This window comes from Barbus barbus (assembly GCF_936440315.1).
Source record: "Barbus barbus genome assembly, chromosome: 42".
Classification (NCBI taxonomy): Eukaryota; Metazoa; Chordata; class Actinopteri; order Cypriniformes; family Cyprinidae; genus Barbus; species Barbus barbus.
The window spans coordinates 21,767,689-21,792,066 of record NC_136720.1 but is presented as its reverse complement, the minus strand read 5'-3'; the positions used below and the strand labels follow the sequence as shown (position 1 = coordinate 21,792,066).

Genomic DNA, 24,378 nt, shown 5'->3' with positions numbered 1-24,378 from the left:
GCGAAGTGTACAGGATTAAAGAGGAGGTCAGAGCGTTACAGGAAGACAGAGACGGCACGCGTTATAGTGTTTCCTCCGCTCGTACATGCTCTCCATTATCTCAGTGGGGGAAAGAGCTCGCTTATCAACATGAAAGATTGCCACGGCCCCTTGACTGTTAGCGTCGTAATCGCTTCAATCCATTCCCATCATGTTAGCAGATATGTTGACACGGGGAAGCGGCTTGATGCGTCGTGCTGTATGACTAATTAGAACGAATTGATCCGTTTAAGCATGCTATCATTTCTGAACAAGTCCACTGGGAGAGAAGATATTAGCTCAATCCGATGCTTGACTGCTTACTCGGATGCAAAACTCTTGCTCGCTCTTTCTCTCTCTCTATCTGCCTTATTCGTTCCCATCATGCTCTTTATTTTGTTCAATAGTATCACATACCTCTCTAGTGAGTTCAGGTGTTGCTGTAATCACGACTCAAGAGACCCTTTGTCCCTCCACAGACGTCAGTATGACCTTAACAATTTCATGCTGGTCTCACACATACTTGGGCCACTTGTGTGCGCACATGCTTACCGAAGGCTTTTCTCCTTCTGTTTTAGAGGAGTGATCACTCATTAACATAGTCGGGCTCTTCTAAGACATACCTCTCTGCATGCCAACATCATTACCAGACTAATCTGTATTGTTCCACTGTTTAAAGCCTGAGATTTAAGTCTGGTTCCCCTTTGACTCTCAGCAGGACTCGGTGTGACCTCACGCAAAGACAAACCCCTTTTCACAAGCATACCAAAAACCAGCACGTGTTTGTGTTATTAATGTGTTTAATTCATTATATATGAATGTAGCTTACATTTTGGATTCAGACATGATTTATTAATCTAAATATGTGTATATTTATCTACTTAAATGTACTTGATTTTGGCGTTTTCATTTCATTACATGTTGACACTTTAACGAAGGTTTATATGATGCATTTTTATAGTTATTATACTTTCTTCCAAAACTTTATGAATGTTTTATAAATAAAATAAAATGACAATGATATAATCAAGTATTTAATATAATTATTGATATTGATATTATTCTACAAATGTTAAAAAATGTATACTTGCAACTCCTTATGATTTCAAACAAAGTACATATTTCAGTGGTCATCAAGACTAAAATTATTTTAGTGATAAAATATTATTTCTTCGCAATAATATAGAACATTCTAACATTCTAGAATTAATATTTTAGAATTATTATAGAATTTAATACTTTGTCTACTTTAACAACTCTATATATATATATATATATATATATAGTAATATTTACTTGATATTTTGACTTTTAGTTCAGTAAAATTTATATTTAAAAAATTTAAATTTCAAAATAAATGTAAAATAGTTATTAATATTCTAGAATTATTCTAGATATATTAGATATAGATATCTTATTCTAGAATATTGTACAACTTAATGTCTACTTTGAGTTAATAACTCATTACTATATGTTTTGTATGATTTATATATATATATATATATATATATATATATATATCGACTTATAATAATTATAATTCCTTCCATACTTTTTACACCTCTATACACAGGTCATTATTTAAAACACTCGACGTAACAGTTCAACACAGTGAAGAGATGAACTTGACCTATACTTACATTATTTTGCATTATGATGCCTGGCTCCATACAATCCAAACCCCCATCTTTGAACCCGGTTTCAAGGCTAATAAGATCATCAATAACTTCATCCATTGGAAACTATAAGAAAACAGTGATTATAGCTGAATGTTTGAAGTTATTGATGAGTAAATACACAGACAGGTATATGAGATCACAGGAAGTACTCACCTCGCTGTCGTGGTTGTTGGCCAGCGTGAGCAGGGTGACGGGGCTTCCTGGCATGCTGCTGTCGCTCATGGGCGGCATGTGTCCGTTGCGCAAGACGGGCACCTTTCCCAGGGCCTGGCCCGGGTGAGGATGGGAGACCGGGTGGGCCTGGCTAGCAAGCTTGCTGCCCAAAGTTAGGTACTGCTTGACCTGCTGGGCCTGAGTCTGGTGGAGGTGGAACTTGGAGTTCTCCAGGTGATTTTGAACCTTCAAAATGAAAAAAATTGCATTTTTAGGTCTTATTTGTCTATAAATAATGTCTTTATGCGTAAGTGTCTTTCATATCACATTTTTCCCCCCAACATCTGTGCAACCAAAACCATCAAGAAAAAGGCAGTATTTTACAAAAATGTGCACTTAATTATGTATATAACAAACCCAACATCTCATTTTAAGCACATTACCTGCTTAAAACATTTTTAATCCGTGACTTAAAGGGATAGATCACCCAAAAATCTAAATTCTGTCATAATTTACTCACCTTCAAGTTGTTACAGAATTGTATGAGTTCCTTTCTGCTGCTGAACACACAGGAACACAAGAATTTTGGTAGCCAAACAGCTGACGGTAGCCATTGACTTCCATAGTATTTTCCCCCGCATACTATGGAAGTCAACTGTTTGGTTACAAACATTCTTAAAAATATATTTCATGTTCAACAGTTGAAAGAAACTCATTCAGGTTCAAAACAACTTAAAGGTGAGTAATGATGACAGAAGTTTCATTTTTGGATGAATTATCCCAGTAAAATCCAACATCAGCCAAAATAAAGCAGGACAGTTGACCCCAAAATCATAATTTACTCACCCACATGTTGTTCTGTACGACTGTGGAACACAAAAGATGTTGTTTTTTTGTCTATGCAATGAAAGTCAATAAGGCACCAATATTGTTTTGGACCCCATTGAGTTCCATTATATGAACCAAAGATCTTCAAAATGTCTTATTTTGTGTCCTGCACAAGAACGAAAAGGTTTGGAATAACATGAGGATGAGTAAATAATGACAGCATGTGAACTACCCTTCAACCAAGCGCCAAAACGGCCCCCGTCTTGCACAAGTCAAAGCAGAACATAGCAAGTCCTTACGTTGGAAACTCGAGCTCCGTCTCTCATCTTGTAGAAACTACAGTCAGTTAAATGTGGCATGCTCAATCCCTGTATGTCCACTAAAATAGGATCCCAAGCTGTGGAGAGGAAAGCGAGTGACTGTCCCCTCTTGTCCCTGTCAGGACTTTATAAGCAAGCAGGAGGATCTCAGTGACCTAATTAGCATTAAGGCCAGGCCTTTCCTTTTTATTGCAGGTCGTAGTAATCACCTCAAACGGAGAGATTACTGATCTGGCAGGTTTGATCACCACAGGGCCGAGGTCTTTCGCCTATATCGCTAATTTGCTGGGACCGCCCAGTTCTGTTTGCGTGAAGCGGCCAATCCCAGACTTCCCCCTTCTGCCACTTCTGCTTCAGGGGGTCCGAAACAAATACTGCTTGTTCTGTGCGGTTTCCAAATGACCCAGGGGCCCATCTCTGGATCAGACTCACTAGACAACATTGTCTTGTATCTTGTTCTCAAAAACTAACTGTCGTGAACCCGGTCGCTCCTCTAATTTTAGTCTATAAGATATCGTAAAGCTAAATATAGGAGGGAATCATTCATTCGGGGTGATGGAGGCGACCTCTAGTAGTCGTTATTATGTTGTCTACGCTCACAAAAGCACAACTGTTGAGTTACTTTTATGGCACTCTGTGTATTTTCGGAAAAATCCAAAAATGAACTTTTGCTGACCGCTGATCAAAAAACGCTCAATTGTGTGAACTAAAGTTGTGTTTAATTTGATCAAAATGGCTGTTTGCTGTAACAAAAGAGATGTTTATTACTCTTACTCATGCTCGTTGAATTAGAAACACTTATTGGATGGCAGATTGCATCACCCTTCAATGGAAATCTTAAATGGAAAATATTATCCCATACGCACCGAAATAGTTATTTAAGCCCTTGAGGGATGAATCCGAAGACCAAATCGGATCTTCTATACCCTTCTGACTGCGCATTCAACAGTTCAGTGGAGGTCTGTGTCCGTTTATCAGCCATTGCAAAGCTCTTTTCATTACGCACACTGGATTTGGCTTCAAGAGCGTAACTTCTCTCTTATCCCAGGCAAAGGTGAAAGAAGCCATTGTGTGTCTGAGGGCTCATCTCTGCAGTGTGGAAGGGTTATCCTGGTTGTGTTAGAGGGCCACGTCCTTGACTCGCATCTCCCCTGTCTGTTGTGAACGCAGGATATACGACTATTAACTAATTACAGCCTGTAATGTGATTGAAGTTGAAGTGATTTTGATCACAAATGCAGTGTAGACAATGAAAGCACTATGTGTGAAGATGCAATAGACACCATACATAGACACTCTAGGGTTCATTTACTAAACATTCAGCATGCAGATTATGAGCTGATTTTACATTAACACATCATTGATACAGTTTTCAGGGTAGGCTTTCCAGCACCCCCTGGTGTAAATGAGACTTGATAGTTTATAAACCTTTTGTTTTACTTATAATAATGTTAATAAAGTGTATTCATTATAACTTTAAATGTCTCTCTGTGTGTGTATATATTAAGATAAGCCCATTTAGATAAGAATGGCACATAATAGCAACATTAAATTAATAATTGTATTTTATATTATATTATTCAAAGGCACAATGACAGTTGACAAGCAATGACAGTATGGAAATACATAAAACTAACAAACAATTTCTTCTCCTTTTGCATATGGACACACAAATCAATTTAAAATTAATATATTTAAAAACAATTATTTACCTTAATTTGGACTGTAAGTGTGCATCTTGCTTAGAAAACCTGTAAGTGTGTCTTGAATGGCGATGTATAATCTATTGTGGTTGTTGATGTTGCTTAATTTTGTTTCAGGATTAGCCAAGTTCTGGTTTCACTTCAGAAAAATCTACATTTTGAAACAATGGGGAGGGGAATGATTTTTACCGGCTGTACAAATTATGGACAAAACCTTTTCCTGGCTAAAAGGTCAGGTGCTATAGTAAGTTGGAAAGAGGAGTTAAATCATTTCAATATAAACTTTTAGGATATGTTTTTACTTTGACAAATGGGAGTCAGTTTTTTTTACTTGTTTTGTTTCTGAAGAAATGAGTTGTGCTATACTGAATATTCCTCCTTAGCATCAATGCTGTTAGACCACAAAAGTTTCTGAAGGGAAGAGAAAGTAAAGCACACACACACTCACTAAAAGAGCAGAATCACATTCACATCAAGTATTGTTCTTTTACCTTCAAAAAACAGGTTTCATTTGTGAATTTATAATTTGATGCCGTCTTCTTGCTATTTTGATGTATGTTACAGCAGCAATAAACTTATTTGGACAATTTAGTCTAGACTCAAAGTTGCAAACCATCAAAGTACCATTAATTTTACATATAGCTTTTTTTGTTTTATATATATATATATATATATATATATATATATATATATATATATATATATATATATATTTTATATTCATTTTTTATATTTATTATTAAAATAATACATGCCATATTACATTTTTCTCAATAATAATTTTAAGAAATATAGCTCTAGCGTTATATTGACATGGGTTTTCATTCACAAGATAACCTACAAAATATTACAGATATCTATTAATATTTTACATTTTTCTTATATGCTTGATTATATAATCTTTGTCCATTTAACAAAGAACCATCCTAAATAAATTATATATATATATATATATATGTGTGTGTGTATATTATATAATAGATAAATACATTTATGCATTAAACAAAAAAAGTGTGCATTCAAGGTATAGATTTTATCAGTGTGTATTCACTGGGAATCGAACCAATGACCTTGAGTGCCATACTGTACTCTACAAGTTGAGCAACGGGAAGCAATCTCTCCAAAAAAACAATTTCACAGATTCAGAGTAATTAAAGCTCAACCTGAACTCACAAAGTTTTTCATTAAACTACAATAAGCAAGTTTCAAAACCATTTCCAAGCTTTCATTTAACACAAACAGTATTTGAACTTAAACTGTCATCCCAGTTTCTCTCTTCTGCAGCTACATACCGGCAGCAGTTGAATCTCAGTGAAAGAGATGACTTTACCACACAGCAGCGGCTCATGGTCCAAAAGAAGGCCTTCAGGTATCACGCAAGCAACATGCACATCTTGCCCTTAAACCACAACCCAAGAGGAGATGGAATCACTCAGTCCAGTGTGAATGCAACCCGGATGGGAAAGCAGAAGGATAACTAAGCGTGTGTGTGTGTGGCTTTCCTGAGCTGTGTGTGCAGAAACACTGGCCTGGAGAGGAAGGCATGACACATCAGCTTTCTCAGCTCTCCAGCTTCCTCTGTACGGGATCGTTCCTGCTCTAGTGGTCAGCCAAAGGCCTGACGGAGGCAGAATTTCAGGTGCTAGAGACTCTGAGCGTTTTGTTCTTGGTGTTTCCTGTCTGACCATCTTTAAAGCCTTACTCAGCACATTCCCCTGAGAGGTTATCTCTTTAGCGCACACACGATGTACATAAAGATTAATCAAACGAAACACAAGTGTGGACACCCTTGCTTGCATGTGCACTCGTAAGTAGTGTAGTGCACACGTTCACTACACCAACAAGTACACTCAAGGCCAAAGAAGTGCAGAGTGCTGCTTGCTGAAACCTCTTGGGTTAAAATTACTGAGCAAAACTTGGCTGAAGCACATTATTTTGACTGTTTTTCATTCAATTTTGTCTTCCAGGGCAATTTTTTTTATATTGCACCATGACTTTTTTTCCCCACAGTCTGCAGTAGTGTTTGTTTCTCTGTACAAACACTACAAATCTGCCATACTGCTAGTTTAAACAACAAAGTCAAACTCATGTTTAGCAGTGTCAGTGTTTTTGAGGCGAGGCAGATTAGAATTTAGAAGCCTATTTCCGCCTCAAATGAAAAATCAATAAATAAAATAAGAAATAAACATTGTGAATTAAAGTCACATTTATGAGATATAAAGTCACATTGTGAGATTTAAATTGACAATTGACCCTTCGCAAAACCCCGCCCTCCTTAGTTACTGTTGCTATGTCCGACAAACCATGCCACTCTCACAGTACGCATCATCTTCTCAAGCAATGAAAAATTGAGAAGCAAAGAGGAAACTGGCGACGCACCGACAGACAAGACAGAGCAGGTTACTTCTGGTGTTAAACAAGGTCTCCGCTTTCAAATTGTCATTTTTTTAAGAATTTCAAACAATAAATAATGTTTTGTGGCTCTTTAATGTGCCGTGACAGATCGCTGTACTGCCTCTGTTCAAGTGGCACGATCATCTTTTCATATTTACTTAAAGCACGAAATACATGAACATCAGGACGTATATTATTTCAAACGCAGAAAGATAGCAGTACACACATTTTCAAGTTTAAAGTCCACCAAAATTAATCTCCTCTCCTCTCTCTGATTTGTTTATTGGACAGGTTCGCCGTTATGATTGGTCAGAGTACCTGTCAATCAAGCTCTTTGCAAAGGGTCAATTATGAGAAATTAAGTTCCAATTGTGAGATAAAATGCACTTTTGAGATATGGAGTCATATTATGAGATATAAAGTTCAAATTTTGAGCATCAATTAGTACTTTTGTAATATAAATTTGCAGTTGTGTAATTTGGAGATTAAAGTCACAATTTGGAAATATAAAGTAACAAGTTGCAATTATTAGAAATTAAGTAGCAAATGGGAGATATTAAGTCACATTGCAAAATATAAAGCCACAATTGAGAATTATGGGAGTGGATATGGCAATTATGAGAAATGTCCATGCTTTTGTGCTACAATAATATAAACTAATCAGAAATATCAAGACCATTATAAAACGAGTATCTCAAATGCTGTAGATGGTTTGTGGCATCTGAAAGCCAGAAGATGCTTTGGAGAGTGTTGAAATCATTGCAGAGCTCTAAAGTAGACAGGATGTGTGTATCAGCATCCTTTTGTTGCCTTGTTTCCTGTGTTAAAGGAAATGCTGAGGAAAGTTTCTAGTAATGGACCAGAGTGCCTTTGAACCTGTGTGTGTGTGTTTGTATATTTACTCCTTACTGAAAGTCCTGGTTTGGCCATTGTTCCATGTTTTTCTCTGGGCCCGGTCTGAAATCTCACCTTTGTTAGTCCCACATACAGTATGTATAAAACATGACCTACTTCCTGTAAGAGTTGGTCTGCTTCTGAGACAAGACTTCAAAGTCCAGCTCACACATCTGAGAGCTGTTTTATCCAAGTAGAAAAGGAATGCATAATAACCAGAAGACTTTAATGATTCATATATACATTAAATATTACACTCATTTTAACTATGATAGGAGTGCCAAACTGTCCTCCCTGAGCTCAGTGCTGCAATCTAGTTTATCAACAAAAATAAAGTATGTGAAAGATACATTTATACATGAAATTCACCTGAATTCTCTTTCATTGTAGGAAACAGTGACCTCAAAAATGCACTTAAGCCGCTGTTAAAATTCAGATTTTTCATTAAGGTGTGTTATATATTGATATATAAGGTTGCCTATATTGATCTTTTCCTTTTCAAGAATTTTGAAAAAAGTATTGCAGTTTACACAAAAATATTAAGCAGAGACTGTTTTTAATAATAAAAGGAAGAAATGTTTCTTGAGCAGCAAATCAGCATATTAGAATGATTTCTGTAGGATCATGTGACACTGAAGACTGAAGTAATGATGCTGAAAATTCAACTTTGGATCACAGGAATAAATTATATTAATAAATTAAAAATTAAACAAAACATTAATTTAATATTAATTGTATTAATATTTCACAATATTACTGCTTTTCACTGTATTTTCAATCAAAAGCAGCCTTGGTGAATAGAAGTGACTTCTTTCAAAAATATTTAAAAACAATTAGCTCTCAAATCTTTAAATGTCTTTTTTACTTTTATGGTAATTAAAATGGTTATTTTATTGCATTTAAATATTTTCTTTTCTTTTAAAATGTTCTTGTTCTTGTGCTTGTATTCTTTATTATTATTCCTTAAAATAAATGCCGGTTGGTTATTTTATCAAATGCAATGATTTTCATACATTTTTTAGCAAGACTTCCATATCCAAATATTCACTATATTAACTATTCTAAAGGCACACTTTTGAATATAAAACTCTATTGTAAGCATCTTTACAAGACCTTGAGACAGGTAACGTCTTGCAGAAAAAGATTCAAATATTACTTGTTGGCAGTGCAAACATCCTCATAGGCTGCTAATAGGTTTGTGCATTTAAGAGTGGGATGAATACAAATTTGGTTCCCCCAGAAAAGATGTGATTATGTCTAATGCGATTAGCCTCTACTCCTTCAGGGACAACAAGGCAACCCGTTCACAGGCACACCTGAGAGGAATTCACTGTACCCCGTCCCATTCAGATCCACCGTCCCTGTGCGTGGGCAGATTTAATTGCAGACCCAATACAAACAGCGACTCTAAAACACATTCAAATACAAGCTATCCGCTTCAAATGCACCGAAAAGTAGCTGTAGTGAATCTGATCAGTTAACTGCTTTCATTAGAAAATTTATCCTCAATAGTTGGGGGCTGAACCACTTTTCGTACTCGTCTAACCGTATCTCATGCTCTTCTAACTCGGCCCCCCGTTTTGCACTGATCCCCTTAAAAACACAAAATGACCAAACCGAATCACATGACTTCCCTCCACACGCCAGACTCACAAAAAGGACCCAGCGCGCTCGGAGCAAGGGCTTATGGGTAAGCCATGATTTTGAAAGGCCTTCTTTATCTGGGTTTGGGCTAATCACTGGGATGAATCACCTAAATGGATTTGCCTGCACTGTTACTTTTTGGCTGTGGAGAGTTGTGTTATAACGACAGATCGTAAGTTAATTTCAGGGTTTATCACAGTGAGAGAAGCTGGGGTAAGGAATGCTTGAGGACATTTGTGATGCACAAAAACATCGCAAGCAAATAGAAAGCAATATAAGCATTAATGAACGTACATTATATAAATGTACATTACTGTTAAAAAGTTTGGAGTCAGTAAGAAAGTAATACTTTTATTCATCAAGGATGCATTGATCAAAAGTGACAGTAAATTCTGTTCTTCTAAACTTTATATTAATCAAAGAATCCTGACAAAATTAGGACAGTTTCCACAAAAATATGAAGCAGCACAACTGATTTTAACACTGATGATGATAAGAATATTTCTTGAGCAGCAAATCAGCATATTAGAATGATTTCTGAAGGATCGTGTGACGCTGAAGACTGGAGTAATGATGCTGAAAATTCAGGTTTGTATCACAGGAATAAATTACATTTTAACGTATTCAAATAGAAATCCCTTTTGATCAAATAAATGCAGCCTTGGTGAGCATAAGAGACTTCAAATCTTTGAACATTTATGCATTTTCCAATTTTAGTCAGATTTTTTCCACCGTTTTCTCATCCGCCACTGTAAACCGAACACTGAGGGATGTGTTACAACTCAAAGTTTAATACTTAATGTTAGTGATTTGAACAGAATCCTAAGCTTAAGTATGAGGAATATAGTAAAAGCAAACACCACTATTTATATTATTAATATATACTGATTTACCATGGCTGGAAAATATAATAGAGACTCCTCAATATCAGACCAGACTGCTTATTTTGAGTACTTAAGCTCTCATGTCAGTGTCTGGTCTATCTGTTGTAAAATAACTGAACACAATCAATCCATTTTACTTCAAATGTCATGAAAGATTGAAAGGGTACATTAAATTTGGCCTTTAAACACAGACTCTTATCTAAATGGAAGAATGTACATAAAGTGTCTAAACTCTTATTTATGAGTGCAAGATGAAAGCTGTTTCAAAAGTTTAACAGGTTGTCGCTCCAGATATCTGCACAATTGCTGAAATTTATCCTGAAATGTGAGTTTGTAATGCGAGTGATCGTATGGCCTGTGGTCTAGAGTAAAATATATTTCACTGTACAATCTTTTTTTCCCCAAGTGCACACAAAGTGCATTTGTGGGCTAAATTTGCAAAGCCCTGTTCAAAAGCTTTAGCTTGAGATATATTCATTACGGCTGGAATCTAATTGTGTAAAATGAAATAATGCAATAGCTGTTTAATGAAGACTAAGCAGAAAATTAGATCAACTTTGACCTTACCCAAACTAATAATACGCGGTTTGAAGAGTGACAAAGAAACGTTTGTGTCCACATCCTCTTTAAGTAAGTATCATTTATGAGTGTGTGTGTTGTGACTGTGGAGAATCTACACAGTGTCCATGTGCATGTGTGGACATACACAGAGGCACAAGTGTGTATCTGATTGTGTCATAACATGCGTGACACGTTAAAGCAGCCATGGCTGTCTCAAATAATGTAAAAGCCTTCAGTCATAACAATGAGGCGCATAAATCTACTGATAATCCACACACACACACACACATACAGTTCTGTTCATAATACACTCCATTTCTACTCAGACGTCACTGAATTGTTCTCAGATTCGGTTAAATTCAATGAAATGCACATTATTGCATTGCGTAGCTACTCGAAACAAAGGTTTATTCACAAAACCTATAAATATCAGCTCATTGACAGTGTTATCAAAGAGAGGGTGAACTTTTCATATTTCAGACCTCTTCTCTGTTATGACTTAATCAAATGAATTGTAATATCCAGACATTTCTTTAAAGATTAATATACAGATTTTGCGATTTAAATTGGATCATTGTAATTTCCTTCCATAGACCGAACTTTCCACTCTCTCTCCCGGGACAAATTGATTAATCAGCACAGCCTGAGTTGAATTTGATGGAGTAGAAGAACAGATGCTAGTACAAAGTGACCAGTATGACGGCCTCTCATGTTCAGGATTGAATGAAAGGCCTTGTCCGTCTGGCTGGAACTGAGGCTGATCTTCTGGACTGTCATGGAGGAAATGAAACCTCTGATTTGTGGTGTCAGTTAAGGTATTTTTGGGATATGTTGGGAAATTGGATACCGCAAGAAAGAGGTTTATTACGCAACAGGTGCATCAACTACAGCTGGCCCAAAGAGTATTTTAAGCCATTGTCATTGCATTCGGTAACAAAACATTAAACCAAGTGGCATCTGGAAAGAAATCCTAAAAGAGCTTTTCTCAGAATTAACTTCAGTTTTCAAAGCCTGTTTTTTTTTTTTGCATCAATGCTAACTTGTTTTCATTTACCAAATTATCAATCAAAAATACTTGATATTTTGTTTTCTAATGCAGTGAATTTGCATAGGCCTACACATTTATATAGAAGCCCATTTTTGCTTCAACAATAAATTCTCATAATTGACTTTATTTGTAGTAATTATATTTCACAATTGTGAATGCATGTCACAGTATGACTAATATCGCAATATAATAACTCTCAATTAACTGTTTCTCATTATAATGACTATCTCACATAATTGTGGCTTTATATGCCACATGTGCAACTTAATTTGTGACTGTTACTAAAACAATGCAAAAAAAAAAGGAATTTATTTCTCATAATAGTGACTTGTTCTCATTGCAATTTTATCTCACAATTATAACTTTGTATCTCATGATACGGCTTTTCTATCTTAAAACGTGACTTCACAGCTCGCAACTTTCACTGTTTCTTATTATTATGACTATTTCTTACAATTGTCATTTTTGTCTCCCATAATTGTGGCATTACTGTATATTTTACATTTGTGACTTACAATTACCATTTCTCAATTTTTTTAACTTCATTTCTTGTGATTGCAATTTTATAATTTACTAGTCTATTATATTAAATATTCAAGATGGAATACTGATATCATACTCTGCTCCGAAATCTCACTGAAATTCTTAAAGGGGTCATATGATGCGATTTTAAGTTTTCCTTTCTCTTTGGAGTGTTACAAGCTGATTGTGCATAAGATTCCTGAGGTTGCAAAGACTAAAGTCTCAAAACCAAAGAGATATTCTTTATCAAAATTAAGACTGCCACGCACCCCTAAAACGACTCATTCAAACACGCCCCCACATGTCTACATCACGATTTGGGGATATTTGCGTAAAGCCGCCCAAATGTTCACGCAAAGAAAGAAGGCGTGGTTTCAGTAACAGTGACAATCTGGTGCTTCTGAATCAGCGACTGTAAGTAGGCTGTTTTGTTATTAGTTTAAGTAATTACTATTGACTGTTCAAATGCGGAGTTTTTTGGAGAGACTGTAGAAAACGAAGTGTTTGAGAGAGGCGGGGCATAGAGGACCTATAATAATGTACAGTATTTGAAAAATAATGTGTTTTTTGCACATTAAAGCATGTCAACATATTCTGTTACACCAAATACACAACATAATGATGTTTAAGTAAACAGTTGAGAGAGAAACGGATGCGTGCAGCTCTTAAAGCGACAGAGCTAAATATGCTGCCGCTTGTCATTAGTCATAGAAATTAAATTTTTGGTTGAACTATGACCAAATGACTGTCATTATTTACTCACTCACATGTTGTCCCAAACAGGGCTGGACTGGGACAAAAAAAAAAAAAAAAATCAGGCCTGGCATTTTTTGGTCCAGGCGGCCAACCACTATATCTCATATATATATATATATATATATATATATATATATATATATATATATATATATATATATATACATACATCAATCGATTAAAAGATGTAATCGCGATTAATCGCACATTTTTATTTGTTCTAAATGTACCTTAAATTAATACTTTTCAAGTTTTTAATACTCTAATCAACATGGGCATGGACAAATATGGATGCTTTATGCAAATGTATGTATATTATTATTGAAACCATAGTCAACATAGAGCATGAAGAGTCGACATGTTTCAAACTTTCATAGATGTTTTTCAAAGAACATGTTCAGGTCTATTAGACACATGAAAAATTAAATACCAGGTTCCCATTACTTCTCTGTCTTTGCACTGAGCAATTTACTTACGCTAACCCGCAACATAATATCTGTGTTTAACTGAATTAAAGCGCTGCTCCTCTCTGGATTCTGGCGATTCTCAGAAACTAAATAAGGTTTGGGCGCTTTTTTGAAGGGAAAGTTGCTAAGTTGGCAACACTGTGCATCTCCATTTCTCCAACTACGGGTTGGGCCACGGGTCAAACAGAAAATACTCGCTGCGTTAATCGCGCGTTAAAAAAATTAGTGCCAATAAAATTAATTTGCGTTAACGCGTTAACTTTGACAGCACTTATATATATTTTTTTTATTTTGTTTTTGATTGATTGATAGATAGATACCAGTCAAAAGTTTTTGAACTAAGAATTTTACTGTTTTTTTTTTTTTTTTAAAGTCTCTTCTGCTCACCAATTTATTTGATCCTGAAAGCAGTAATATTGTGAAATATTTGTACTATTTAAAATAACGGTTTTCTATTTTAATATTTTAAAATATCATTTATTCCTGTGATTTCAAAGCTGAACTCGTCACATGATCCCTCAGAAATCATTCAAATACTGATTTGCTGCTAATTTTTTATTATTATTATTGTTGAAGACCGCTGAGTATAATTTTTTTTTTCAGGTTTCTTTGAATAAAAAGTTCAGACGAACAGCATTTATCTGAAATAGTAATCTCTTGTAACATTATAAATGTCTTTATCATCATTTTTGATCAATTTAAAGCATCCTTGCTAAATAAGTATTAATTTCTATAATTAAAAAAAAATATCCTGACTCCAAGCTTTTGAATGGTATAGTGTATAATGTTACAAAAGCTTTTTATTTCAGATAAACGCTGATCTTTGTATTTATCAAAGAGTCCAGAAAAAAAATTACTCAACTGTTTTAAATATTGATAATAATAATAATAATAATAATAATATGTAAAAATGTCTCTTGAACAGAAAATCACTGAAGACAGGAGTAATGATGCTGAAAATTCAGCTTTGGTCACAAGAATAAATTACATTTTAAAATATATTCAAATAGAAAGCAGTTTTTACTATTTATTTTAAATAGTAAAAATATTTCACAATATACTGTATTTAGGATCAAATAAATGCAGGCTTGGTGAGCAGAAGAGAATTCTTTAAAAAACATTCAAAATCTTAGGCTACTGTTCAAAACCACTTGACTGGTAGTGTAGATATGTAGCCTATCATTGCATCTAGTTGTTTTGGATAAGAATAAAACGTCAGGTCCGACAATATCATGTCTTTTTTTTTTATTTAAATCTAGATTTATTCACATTGGCCCATGGAAACCTCTATGAACACACTTGACTTGGCCAAAAAAATCGCGGGGGACAAATTTACGTTTTATTAAAAAGTGTTTGCATATTCTGCACTCATGGCGTGTGCACACATTAGGATAGGTCAAATGTCTGCCTCCGTTCCGAGTCCCTATCAAGCACTTTATCGATTCAACTGCTCTCCTCTCCTCTTTGGCCTGCATCACTCACAGAAGAGCAAGCCTGTTCTTGATAAAGCTGCTGTGAAAACGAGGGAAAAGTCGACGAGGAAGGAGTTGCGGTGAAGCGTTCTTTATATAGGCGGAGCAAAATACTTCATCGCTCCATCATATATTGCGCATTGTGTTTGGCTGGTTTACGGCAATACAGGAGACAAACAAATGGGTCACTGGCTGCTCACTGTCCCTGCGTGATGGTCCTTGGCAAAAAACCCAAAAAAACATTCTGTCGGTCCACTGGGAAAATGCCCGGTTACCAATCCAGCCCTGGTCCCAAACCTGTAATAACTTCTTTCTTGTGCTGAACACAAAAGAATATTTTGAAGAATGTGGGAAACCAAACAGTAGCTGGTCCCCATTGATTTTGATAGTAGGAAAAAATACTATGGAAGTCTCTGGGGACCAGCAACTGCTTGGTTACCCACATTCTTCAAAATAACTTCAACAGAATTATTCAGAATGTTCAACATAATGTTCAACAGAAGAACGAAACGAATTCAGCTTTAAAACAACTTGAGTAAATGATGGTATAAAAATAAAACACTGGCATTAATAGATGACTTTTCATTTTTGGGTGAATGTTAATAAAACAACAAAGCAGAGAAAAATCCCTCAATGCTCATGACTGATGAACTTTAGTTGCTTTAAAAAAAATGGAATTGATGTATTTAGTATATGTAGGGTTTTATTTTAATATTCAATAAAAAAATAAAGCATTGTCTGTTTTATTTGTAAATTATGTGTATTTGTAATGTATACCTTTGTTCTTATTTTCTATCAAAGATAAAATAATGACAAAAGATTTTTCATCTTCACCCACTTTGGCCTAAATGTCTGCCATTCTTTTTTTATTTTATAGTTTGTTACCTTGAAAGTGTTTTTTTTTTACAATAGGGAAATTAGTTTGGCTGTACTGCTCAAGCAAATTGAAATTAAATTAAAACCAACATGATATGGTGATATAAATGGTGATATGATATTTTTGCCATATCGCCCACCCCTTGTGCTACAACTGTTTGGTCTTTGCTACAAAACTTTCAACTTCTGTAGCACCAGCTATGTGCAAAAAAAGTTAACGTACAGCCCTGGGTAAGGATTTCACTCACTGTACAATCAGGCTAAAATCAGTTTCTGTTCTCAAAATTTGACTTTATATCTCAAAATTATAACTTTATGTCACATTTATAACTTCGTTATAAACTTCCTTATAAATCTGTTACTTTTTTATTTTATACTTTGAGGCAGACATGGGCTTTAATATTTTTTAACAGCTTTGACCCAATGAGATTGATATATGTTAAGTGTATTGATATCAATTATGATTTATGAATGCGGAGTCATTTGAGCTGAAGAACAATTCCTTTTCTAATTTCTTTCCTCGAAGTTCTCAGTTGGCATTTTCACATGCCCAGAAGTCTTTTGAATTCCTATAAACCGGTGTAATGGCATTAACGGCTGTCAAATGGTGAGAATGTAGCTTTCAAATCATGCCACCGCAATGACGAACAATAACACTCTCCGTTGGAGGGAATCCCACATTCTTGAGGGCTTTCACTTTTTGTTTCTCATCTCGTTTTTCTCTCAGCTGAGTACTCGGGTGACGTTAATATGAGACGATGCTTCTCTTTTCATCACTGCAGGGTGCTCCTCAAACCAAAAGCCTGACTTTAAGACCAATTAGGTTATTAAGTGGCTGATATGGCACACCCAGATATGGGAAAACCACCAAAGTCAATCCTGTACCGCGCTGTAGTGAGCTGGAGGATGTTTGGTTTGTAATGAACCGTTATGAGGTATTTTACCTCATCACGTGTTGGCAACTTTAACATTTGGACTCCAGCAATTGAGTTTAGCTCGTATGTGCGTGAGCAAAGCTAACTGCACGTGATAAGCAAGGACAACACTGGTCAGGACATTCTCTGCCGCTACAAAGACCATGAAAGCAGCGCTGCAAACGCACATGCTTTTATTTACACACTGACAAGCGATGCACAACATCAACTCCAAACATATGTAATATCTTATTTTCTCAGCTCAAAAACTTTAACATTCCCATCTGAATTCCTATCTGATTTTAACGGAAGGCTTTCATTAATTTTAAGATTAAGTAAATGATAAAGAGATGGCTTTTTTATTTTTGGGGATATTTATTACATTTATAGAAGAATGTTTGGAAGTGCTACTCGTCATAGTAAGTGTTTTGAGTATTTCTTTATATTTCTAATATATAACATCCAGTTACCTAAGTACCCCCTTTTTTTCAAAATGTTACGTAAAAATGCTCATCAAATTAAAGGACTGTAATCTTATGGCTGCTGTCACATTAGTTAAGGACATTTTTGAAGCCAGAAAAAATGAAGCGTAAAATGGGCCGTCACTGTACCACACGCAACACCAATGATACAATTATATGAATTACATTATCTAGATTGAATTTACTTTGTAAAATGTAGCATAACACTGACACATTACATATGTTTATCATTATACAGATAGTTTGTAATGCGATTTTTCATTGCAGTTTAATTTGATGCAATACAGGAAAGATTTGACGGATTAAAAAACGTTCTCTGTTCCCTGATGTTTGCACATATTGGCATGTTCTCCAAAATAATAAACTTTATATGACCAGCATATAAACAGTAACTCAATCTACTATGATTCTAGAATAGAAAGCATTAAATGCTGAATTGACTTACCGGACCGTGCCAGTTATATTCCAGCATTTTGATTTTACGAACGAGTATCGCTCTCAAAAGCCAAACTGTCGCTCTCTATGGCACAACAATATCACGCATTACTTGTGTAGACTCATCTGCGGGTACCTTGAAGCCATCGACACACACCCCGAGCCTGTTTAGCACTCCTAATCTTACTGATTAATAATGAACCTGAACCCATTATTTTGAGTCAATGAATTGAAAGAAATGTGCAAGGAATGAAAGCCACAGGGCCAATTACTGACGCGCTTTGATGTATTATTCTCCCTCACTCTCTCAAATGGCTCTGCACATTTTGTCTTCATCCTCTGTTTTTCATTAATTATTCTGTTGGGGTCAGAGTTCGGCCGGCTAATTGTGCAGACGGTCAAGCTTTGAGAATGGCAGCGATTCTCCAGAAGCTGACACCCTCTCTGCCTGTGCTCAGCCACCTTGCATTATGCCAATTAATCCAATTCTTTGATATTTTTTTCTTTCTTGTTCAACCTCTCTTTCTACCTCTTCCTTTGCAATTTATAATCTCTGAGAGTTATTGGGGGTCTTGGACTGACTGGGAGTTTGTTAGGTCAACTACAGTAACTAATAGTTTAGTGTGGTGACACATGAAGAGCTATATTATACTTACTGTATAACAACTCATAACCTGGAATGTTTAGGGAATTTATTAATTTATACTTATTTACTTTTTTTTTTTTAAATCAGGTCTTTTACAGAAATCTCACATTTTACTAAATATTCATCGCAAAAATTGCTGTTTGGGAGGACAACTTGGGGAAACATTATTAATAATAACGTATTAATTTTGCTACATTTCATATGAATATTTCATATTTTTATAAGACTATTGTTTACTATTCAATTCAATTATATTAATTAATATAATATTTTATAATTTACTGTTATATTCCCAATATTATATTGAATACTGAATATATTGAGCTATTTACAATGAAACAAATGTAAATAAATACGTTTTTAAAATAAATAAAATACTTATAGTAATGAAACTACTGATTCACAACTTTCCTAGTTTTACATTCATAATTACTGGATTATTCATTTACCATGAAATGAATAATACATTTTAATATCTTTGAGTGGAGCATAAATAGACATGTTTATTAATTAATTCCTTCATTGTTAATTAATTTTCAAGACCACTTCAGGCCTGGAAATTTGGATTTTTAAATATCCCTGGTATTTCTAGATTTGCATGAAACGAGGAACTCAAACATTTTAGGAGTGCTTTTAGATTTCAGATTTCATCACACCTGGATCATAAAGGACAACAGAATAATTTGATCGTAAATTTCCAGTCAGGTGCAATTCAAGATGCAGAGAGAATTGATGAACCAGTAAATGTGTGCTTTGTGTGCAGTTGTTGAATTTTTTTTAATCAGATTTGTGATCTAAACATGCAAAACACTGGCAAATAACACCAAATGGCTTTTCACACTATGCTTGACACCCTTGGTTAACGTGTTGACTCTGAGTTACAGTCACTTTTAATTAGCCATGTTTCACAACATTCACATCATCACAACAGCCATGCTTGTAATTTTGAAAGGTGCTTATCAAGGGGAGTAAATGGGGGGGGGGTGAGCCGGGAATGCAGTGCAACATGGAACAAGATAACCTCCATATTTCCAATCTCACTTTTTTAATGTACGTAGCCTTAAAACTACATGGCTTTTCCACAGTGTGAGCCAATTGATCACACATATTGACTGCTTTCACCCCTGTTATGGCTATAAAAGTGGCTTTTCTTCACACCAGGATAGTTCACTCTAAATCATTTGTATGGCATCTTCCATGTCGATCAAAACCGATCCCAGTTTCTCTCATCTCGCGTAAGACCTTTTCAAGTTTTTTGTAAGCATGGATTTAATTACTACAATAAAAAGCCTGTTGGGGACCTGTGGAGAAACTCACTCACTGACAAAACGGAGGATTCCACAAGGATTTAGAAAACAGAAATATTATTCTAGAGATTAACTTTGCTCAATGGGAAGAATGGAGTAATCTGAATGAGATTAGGTATTGCTAATGACATTCTCATCCTCAGATCTTGATTGGCATTTATCTGACTTCCTATAGGAAGCATTGGCCGTCTTTACTGGCTAATACTAGCCACTTTCCTGCTGGAGAATTTACACAAAATTCGAAGATTTATCACCACTATATGGTTTTATTTAACTGATTCAACAGAATAATTCTACTGTAATCATTCACATAATATGTTTTATTTTACATTATAATTGTATTTATTTTATGAACTTCATGGTCTATTATTCTCACAAGTGACTTGCTCAGCCTAACTGGAGACAAACTCCTGTGTCTCTTTCAGTCATTTTGTCCAAAAGACGCCGGCAACTAAACATTGTGGCCGAGCCATGACTCTGAGACGTCGCCCTGGGGTTTTTTTGCGAGGGCCCCTGGTGATACACCATATTAAGGGCCACAGTGGCCCTGTTTGATACATGTCTTTCCATCAAACACAGACATAGACTCACTCTGATCAGAAGCCAATGGTCAATCTGGACAGACCGATAGTATCTTTGAAGAGTCTAGTTCTCTTGCTTATTACCGTTTAATCAATACGATCAAAGCAATTCTATGTAGTGGAAAATCACAACAGACAACTATGCCACTGTTTTATAATTACATTAATGACTAATCACATTTTGTAATGTTATAATAGTTATTATTGTTATTACAATTATTAAAATTTAAAATAAAATAAATTGCTATTATTATTATATAGCCCTCTTAAATGCACGAAATAATTTTTTTAGAAGTCTTTTTAAACAATCATTTATGTGTGATATTGAGAAATTATTAGAAAAACAATATATAAAACTAAAGCTATTTATACATCATGGTATTAGGTCTATTTGTTAAAAAAAATTTCATGTTGCACATTATAGTAGAGCTTGAAATGTGATCTGCATGTTTTTGTCAGATTCACCCATTAAGAAATGATCTCCTGCTTGATTTCCGCTAAAGCACAAACACAAAAGTGGAAGTACACAAGTTTTATTTTCCTGTCAGGATTTTATTAAAAATGAAAATGTAAAAAAGTAAAACCTTTACTGCTTATAATTATCCCTGCACACCTAAATAGACCCCCTCCCGCTTAACGTCCCGTCTAGCCCTCTGGCCAGATCAGGCTCCGCAGGTGCCCCGGGGCACAGCGTTCTGCCCCGCTCAAGGCTAAAAGCCCACACTAGCATATATTCCATGCTCTGAACCTTTTTCCTTTGAATCCTATTAGTGGCTGAACTTGGTTTAACTGAAAAAGACTGCCGACTTCACTCAATTAGGCCTAATAGGATTACAGAGCTGGCATGGGATGGGCGGTTTAAATAAGACTGGAATTTTGGCAGACACCTGCTACATGTACTGCATTAATCTTATAAAGGAGAGTACGCTTGCTTGTTAATGTGGATTTCACATGCCAGGACTTCAGTTGCCATCTTTGAGGCAAGAATGAAGCTTGTGGTAAATTGACTGATCACTTTTTCAGGCCTTACTTGACACCAGTGCATCTGGTATTCAGGTATTCATTTTACGGGCATCTAAGCATGTGTGTAACATGTAATTAATAAAATATTTATTATCATTAACATTCATAATCATTACATATTTAATATTATGTATTCTATTGTTTTGCATTGTTCTAATACAATATTTAATTAGTGCTGTTGAATTAATGCATTAATTTGTTGCAATTACCGTACTCAACATTTGAAGTGGATCAAAAAAAGTTCATCACAGTTGTCCTAAGACAAAAACACATTTTGATTTTAGGACAACTTTGATGAAAGATTTTGATCCACTTCAAATGTTGTTGACCGTATTTTGGGAAAAAATAACGCATTTAAAAATTGAATGCATTTAACATTAATTCCCATTTATTATCATCAATGCTGATCTCATAACATAACTTTAAATTGTTTTGGCGGTAATTTCTCAATTTATTTCAGAAATTGCCAAAATGTATGTGATTAATTAGATTGACACATCATGTAATTAGTATATTTTTATAATCAGCCCTAAATAGAATAGAATAACAGATGCTACAGATTCCTTTTGAATTCCTTCTATTTCTTGAAGACGATGAAGGAATGTGTGGAGCATCTAGACAGAGAGGGTAATCCAGAGAGGTCAGACGGATAAACTGGTTTCTGACTCGAGTTTTTACACACAGTATATAGAATTTAAAAGACCGCTGGTTTAATCCTATTAGCAGGGAATGAGTCTGACAGATCAAAGAGACACATGGAAAGAACGAGCATCATCACCAAACCACAGAAGATGTCAGTCTTTGTTTTCCATTCGGAAATGTTGTACTTGATCAAGAGTGCTTCTGAGTCAGTCATTTCTAGAAAGGGAGAACAGTGACGATATTGGACTGAGTCACTCAGCTGTCCTGGAAAAACCCCATTTCATGTTGCAATTGATTGCAGGCTGTTTGTCATAATCAATGCTGCTAATTCAGTTTCCTCTCACTGCTGATTCACAACGATTGGATGAAGTGGATTTTGATGTTCATCTTCCTCTGCTTTTATTTCCATCATTCCTTCGTTCCATCTGTCTTTCTTTCGTTTCAGCCTTTTCATCTTGTCCTGGACGACTGAGTTCATCGGAGGTAGTTTTTGTGATGTATTTATAAACTCCACCATGTTCATGTGCTTCACCCACCCTGCTTTTGCAATGCTTCATTGCAAAATAGATTTCATACCGAGTGAGTGCATATATCAGTTTTACTTGCATATCATGCAAATATACAGTTCTATGAATGCATAATACCAAATTGGATACTTTTTGGTAGTATAAACATACACTTAAAATGGCACATGCGGACGTTGAATAAGCAGAAACGACACCAATAAATGCATTTATATAAATTAGTAGGAAAATACATAATTAGCAAAAAAGTAGGTGTTTAGGTTTGTTTAAAGTTGCAATGAAACATTTTCTTACATATTGTGACATCTCAGTGCGTTATCCAAAAAAAAAAATAATAAAATAAAATAAAAAAGTAGGATGAGGACAAGTGTTAGTTTAGAATCATTACTGTAGTTTGTTAATATTTTGATTTCCTTTTTAGATTTTCTCTTCATTTTAATTTCAGTTTTAGTCATTTTGTTGTCTTTTATATTAGTTTCTTATATTTTATTTAAACATGTCTATATAGTTTTTTTTATAGTTTATTTTTGTTATGGTTTCATAGAAAGGAGTAGAAAAAAAAAAGTTTGCATAAAAAAAAAAAAAAAAAAATAGCATTTTGCACAGAGCACTATTTTTCCAGTCATCCGCTATGCCTTTCACAGATATCTGTTACGAAACGCCCATGCTAATCTACGCTACACAACTGTCTGTCCCATTATACATCTGTTGACCTTGCCTCCTCCTGCCAGTGGCTCGCAGGATGTCAGACAGAGTTTGGGTCTGAGCCAGACGGGGTGGGTGGTCTCCCTCACAGTCTGCTTTGGTCCTATTAGTCAGTCAGGATCCAAACAGCACCCCCCCACATCTTCGTCTCCCTATAACACATCTTCCCATAACCCCTCAGCTCCACGATATGCCTCCGACACACTCAGGATAAACCTCATAGACGAGGGGCGTGTAGATACACGCTTATAGATTCTTGAGCGAAAGTGTGTGTGTACGTCTGCCGTAGCCTCAAGGGACAGCGCGCTTAAGAGAGATGAGACTCTTTCCTCCAAACACAGGTAGTGCTGCAGTGTTTGAAATACACAGCCCCACACCAAAACACAGATGCACACACACACTTTAACACATGAAAGGCCTCTTGTGGACCAGAGCAAATACAAGGCAGCTTTGATGTGCTCCAGCCTCTTCTATTCCCTTTCCACTCCCTAAATCTGACTGTTGCTTGGCTTTTCCGTCTGAAAACCGGATTTCTAGCTTTCTCCTTCTGACAGTTTTTAAAAGTGCAGCTGAAGTGTTTTTCTTCTGTCTGATCAATTTAAGCAGATCATAACTCATTGACAAATGATCACAAATTAGGTGTATTATTAAATTTTTTGTTAATTTTATATAGAAAGTTACCTGTGATAAATCTGAGTAAATTTTTATAATTAAAAAATAATAATAAATAAATAAGGGTTGGGCGATGTCTACAAAATTGGCATCGGACGATGTCTGCAGTGAAGCATCGCGATGGACAATGACATCGGGGGCGGGGGGGGGGGGGGGGGGGGTGCCCGAAGCATAAATCTGTTTTCAGAACGGCAAGGAAAACAAATCACGACTGGCAACGGTTGCCTG

At 35.5% G+C, this 24,378-nt stretch overlaps 1 protein-coding gene across 2 annotated transcripts in view; it reads right to left on the bottom strand.

The window, feature by feature from the left end:
* The window catches only part of LOC306861147 (transcription factor EC-like), a 44,106-nt gene that overhangs the window by 7,396 nt on the left and 12,332 nt on the right, over positions 1 to 24,378 (bottom strand). For both annotated transcript variants that reach the window (XM_079403254.1, XM_079403255.1), the window contains exons 3-4: positions 1,851 to 2,096; positions 1,659 to 1,760 (exon numbers count right to left, since the gene is read on the bottom strand). In XM_079403254.1, coding sequence (XP_079259380.1) covers positions 1,659 to 1,760; positions 1,851 to 2,096 — 348 coding nt within the window. The remainder of the gene's footprint in view (positions 1 to 1,658; positions 1,761 to 1,850; positions 2,097 to 24,378) is intronic.